This window comes from Cynara cardunculus, assembly GCF_001531365.2.
Source record: "Cynara cardunculus var. scolymus isolate 2C chromosome LG 3, CcrdV1, whole genome shotgun sequence".
NCBI classification, from domain to species: Eukaryota; Viridiplantae; Streptophyta; class Magnoliopsida; order Asterales; family Asteraceae; genus Cynara; species Cynara cardunculus.
The window spans coordinates 18,055,831-18,059,783 of record NC_037530.1 but is presented as its reverse complement, the minus strand read 5'-3'; the positions used below and the strand labels follow the sequence as shown (position 1 = coordinate 18,059,783).

Below are 3,953 nucleotides of genomic sequence, written 5' to 3'. Positions count from 1 at the left end.
ATGTAAAACAAACAATTTTACTGATCCAGATTTCAGACTTCAGAACCACCTTTTATAAATCAGAAGTGAAATTTGACTTCAGACTTCAGCATCTCTTAAAAAACAAATGCCACCTAAGTAAATTTTTGTAAATTTAATAATTTTTTGATATATTTATTTTAATTTATAGATGTAAGCACTTTTTTTGTTTAAAAAATGTTTTGAGACTTAATTGTTCAAAATATGAAAGTCTATTGATTTTTTTCAGATTTTTTTCATTATTTTACCACATTAACCAAATGTATAGGTCATAAGGATGTATGTAATAGGTTTTGGAATGTCCGAGGAGTATTTAATAAGTTTTGAAATGTTTAAATACTTATTTGTTCCAAAAAATTATACAAAAACTTAATCATTCTAAACAAAAAAGTTTATTCTTTTTCCTAAAATAAAACCCTAAACCATGGATAAGTCTTTTACTCATCTATGTGATTCTCACATGTCAGAATCCTTTTTAATCCAATCTCATTCAATGTTTTAATTTGGTGAGTATACCAAACACACCCGTTAAAAGAAAAATAACTTGACTACATTTATATGTCCTAAACACATGCATGTATAGCTCATTCTATTGCATTTGCATTTGCATCTCAATCTCTCACTCTCTCTCTTATGCCCTAAAAACCCAAAACTCTCACCCCCATTTCTACCATTATCCTCTACATAAGCCGCATTCTTTGCGATTCATTTCACTCATTTTCTGTGTATAGAGAGAGAAACCGAGGGCAAAAAGAGGTTGCTTCATCTATTGTTTCTTCCCCCAATCTTTATTTCAAAATCTGCAGTTTTTGATCTATTCCAGAGCTTGCTGTATTGTTTGCTCATTGAATCAATAGAAACCCAGTGAAAAATCTTGTTTTTTTGGAAGGGATTTTGAAATGGCGCCCAGTCTTGATTGCTTGGTATCAAGTTTACTGTGTGCAGAAGACAATGACAGTATTTGTTACGATGATGATGATGGTGATGATGATGATGGTGATGTTTTATGGGATCATATAAATCATCAAAATGCTAATCAAAACCAGAGATTCGTCAACCTTCTTGAAACAGAGCATTCCCTTCTTGATTTTCCTTTGCAAACTGATGAGTGTTTGAATTTATTGATTGAAAAAGAATGTGAACAATTTGTGGGTTTTTTTGATTATTTGAGTAAACTGAAGAATGGGGACTTGGATTTGGTTGCAAGACAAGAGGCTGTTGATTGGATTACAAAGGTGTGATGCATCTTTAACTTCTTTTCACTGTTGTTTTGATGAATTAAATGGGTTTTATGATCTGGGATTAATCTTTTCTTATAAAAGAATCCTACATTTTCAGTCTCCAATTTGGGATTTTTATGGGGTTCTAATGCTTTTTGTGGTTCACATTGAACAGGTTCATGCTCATTTCAAATTTGGACCTCTAAGTGTATATTTATCCATAAATTACTTGGACAGATTCCTTGCTGTTTATGAATTACCTGTAAGTTTTATATGATTAATTTGATAAAATATTCCTAATTCCAATTGAAACCTTATTCAATTTGTTAACTAAAATGAGTCAATTCCTTTTATGGTGTTTTGTTAACATAAGGCCAAAGCTTGGATGATGCAGTTGCTAGCTGTAGCCTGTTTATCATTGGCAGCAAAAATGGAAGAGACTGAAGTACCCCTCATCTTGGATTTGCAGGTCAAGATCCTATTTTGACTTAAAGTTGTTGTGTGGTCAAACTAAATTTAATCATGAAGTTGGATTGGATTTGCAGGTGGGTGGATCAAGATTTGTGTTTGAAGCAAGAACCATTCAGAAAATGGAGCTACTTGTGTTGACCACATTGAAATGGAGGATGCAAGCAGTGACTCCATTCTCTTTCATTGATGATTTTCTTGGGAAGGTCAATGATGGTCAACCCACTTCAAAATCTTTGATTTTGAGATCAACCCAACTCATTTTATGCACAATTAAAGGTGAAATGATGAGTTTTTAGAATTAATGGAAGATATTATTATTGTATTGATGAGATGATGTGGGCTAAAATAGTAATTTCTGACTGTAGAGATCCAGTTTTTGGAATTTAGACCTTCTGAGATAGCAGCAGCAGTGGCAACTTATGTGGTGGGATCAACTCAGATTTCTTCCCTGGTTCAAAAGGTAAATGATCCATAGAATGTTGTACAATGATCTTGTTTTCGGTTGTACAACTCTCATTGCATAAAAAACAAGTCATTGGAAGATCAAAGTCAGCTTGTTTCTGTTATGGTCATCTTAAAGATGGTTTCTTTATGAAGTAAAATCTCTTCAAAATGAAAATAAAATGTACTCACTTCATTTCACAAGGTACAAGTCCTTGTAGCACAGAAATATCCAACCTTCTGCATATGTGGTTGTACATTGAGCTTGATTTACTGTAATGCTGAGCTTGTGATTTCATCTTTTTAATTCTTTTCCCCAAATAGTCAGTTTAATTACACTTAAATTTTACGCAGAAATTATTCTACGTAAAGTTTATTTTCAGGTAAAAAAAAAAAAAAAACACATTACGCAAAAAGAAAAATCTTTATGCAAAAATTCCAATTATGCAGAAAAGGGTTTTTGCGTAAAGATTTCAATTTAGTAAAAAAAATTACACTTTCCGTTATTATAATTAGTTGTTTAATTTACTTTATATATATATCTTATTTTTTTTATTTTTCATTTTACACTTTTATTATATTAACACAGATAATCATATATAACTAAAACATATGACAACAATATGTTTCATTTTTTACAAGTTACACAATTATAATTGTATTGTCAATATGTTCAAAATAAGCTCAATATTGAATATTTTTGCATTTAATCTTATATAATTAAATATTATAAATACGTATGAATTATTTTAAAACTTACAATTTCTACCCTTATGGTTATTTATTTAATCTATGACTATAAGGGTATAAAATGTAAGTTGACACAGAAACCATTTAAAGTTTAAGTATAAACTTTAACCGCTTAAAAAAATAATTTATAAAATGACTAAAAAGTAAAATCATTTTAATCAAAGGACTGTTTATGTAAATTTCCCTGCAATAAAGGTTGTACATTTGGAAAGAAAGACTATTTATATTTCTTCAGCAGAACAGAAGTGATTAAAGATTGTTGTTTCAACATGGGGTGGGTTTCTGCAGGATAGGGTTCTTAAATGTGTGGAGTTGTTAAAGGTTGGCTGTACAATGAGCTTAATGAGTGATACATTGACATCATCATCAATGCCAAAGAGCCCAAATGGTGTGTTGGAGGCTGCATGTTTGAGCTATAAAACTGATGATTCAGATTCAGCAGTTGGGTCATGTGTAAACTCTGCTAAAAGGAGGAGGCTCAACAACTCACCCTTTGATTAAGAGATCTGGTTTCATATTAAATTAAAAAAATAAACTTGGTTGGATTCTTTTTTTCTCTTATATATTTGGTAGGATGAGTATTTGGTGTGGTCTAAATTACCCTCAAAATTTTCCCAAAAAAGGAAGAAAATTGAGTCATGAGCTGTTAAATAGTAGACTTCTTAACAGCTTGGGAGAAGAGAGTTAGGGTAAAATTGGAGATATATACATTTTATTATGTATCTTTGGGTAGATATAGTTTCTTGTACTCCTTTTACTTTGTTCAACTACAACAAATGTTGCTTCATGAATTAAATATATTTTGATTATTTTAAAATAATCTTGAAAATAACAAGTATGTGATCTTTTTGTAGTGATAATTAATTATTAGTAATTAACTAATTGAATCTAAATTTATGATGATGTACTTGCTTGCTAGTCAAAACAAGTTAAATAGTAATTACATAAATGCCTTGTCTAGTGATTTCTTGTTTTTATTCGGTAATCTTGAACTGTTCCACACCTTTTACGGGACCGTTAGATGGCTGGATTAAGAGACATAGTGGGTTGTAG

General features: G+C 30.7%; 1 protein-coding gene across 1 annotated transcript; it reads left to right on the top strand.

Moving 5' to 3' along the window:
* The first annotated feature begins 682 nt into the window (after positions 1 to 682).
* LOC112510042 (cyclin-D4-1-like) lies at positions 683 to 3,453 on the top strand. Its single transcript, XM_025115302.1, has 6 exons — positions 683 to 1,253; positions 1,414 to 1,500; positions 1,612 to 1,707; positions 1,784 to 1,985; positions 2,075 to 2,169; positions 3,189 to 3,453. The coding sequence occupies exons 1-6, from the start codon at positions 918 to 920 to the stop codon at positions 3,399 to 3,401; spliced, it is 1,029 nt and encodes a 342-aa protein (XP_024971070.1). The 5' UTR covers positions 683 to 917; the 3' UTR covers positions 3,402 to 3,453.
* Positions 3,454 to 3,953: the final 500 nt, after the last annotated feature.

Coding starts and splice junctions, on each gene's coding strand:
- LOC112510042 (XM_025115302.1), top strand. CDS start 918: ATGGCGCCCAGTCTTGATTGCTTGGTATCAAGTTTACTGTGTGCAGAA. Junction 1,254..1,413: donor CTGTTGATTGGATTACAAAG/GTGTGATGCATC, acceptor CACATTGAACAG/GTTCATGCTCATTTCAAATT. Junction 2,170..3,188: donor TTTCTTCCCTGGTTCAAAAG/GTAAATGATCCA, acceptor GGGTTTCTGCAG/GATAGGGTTCTTAAATGTGT.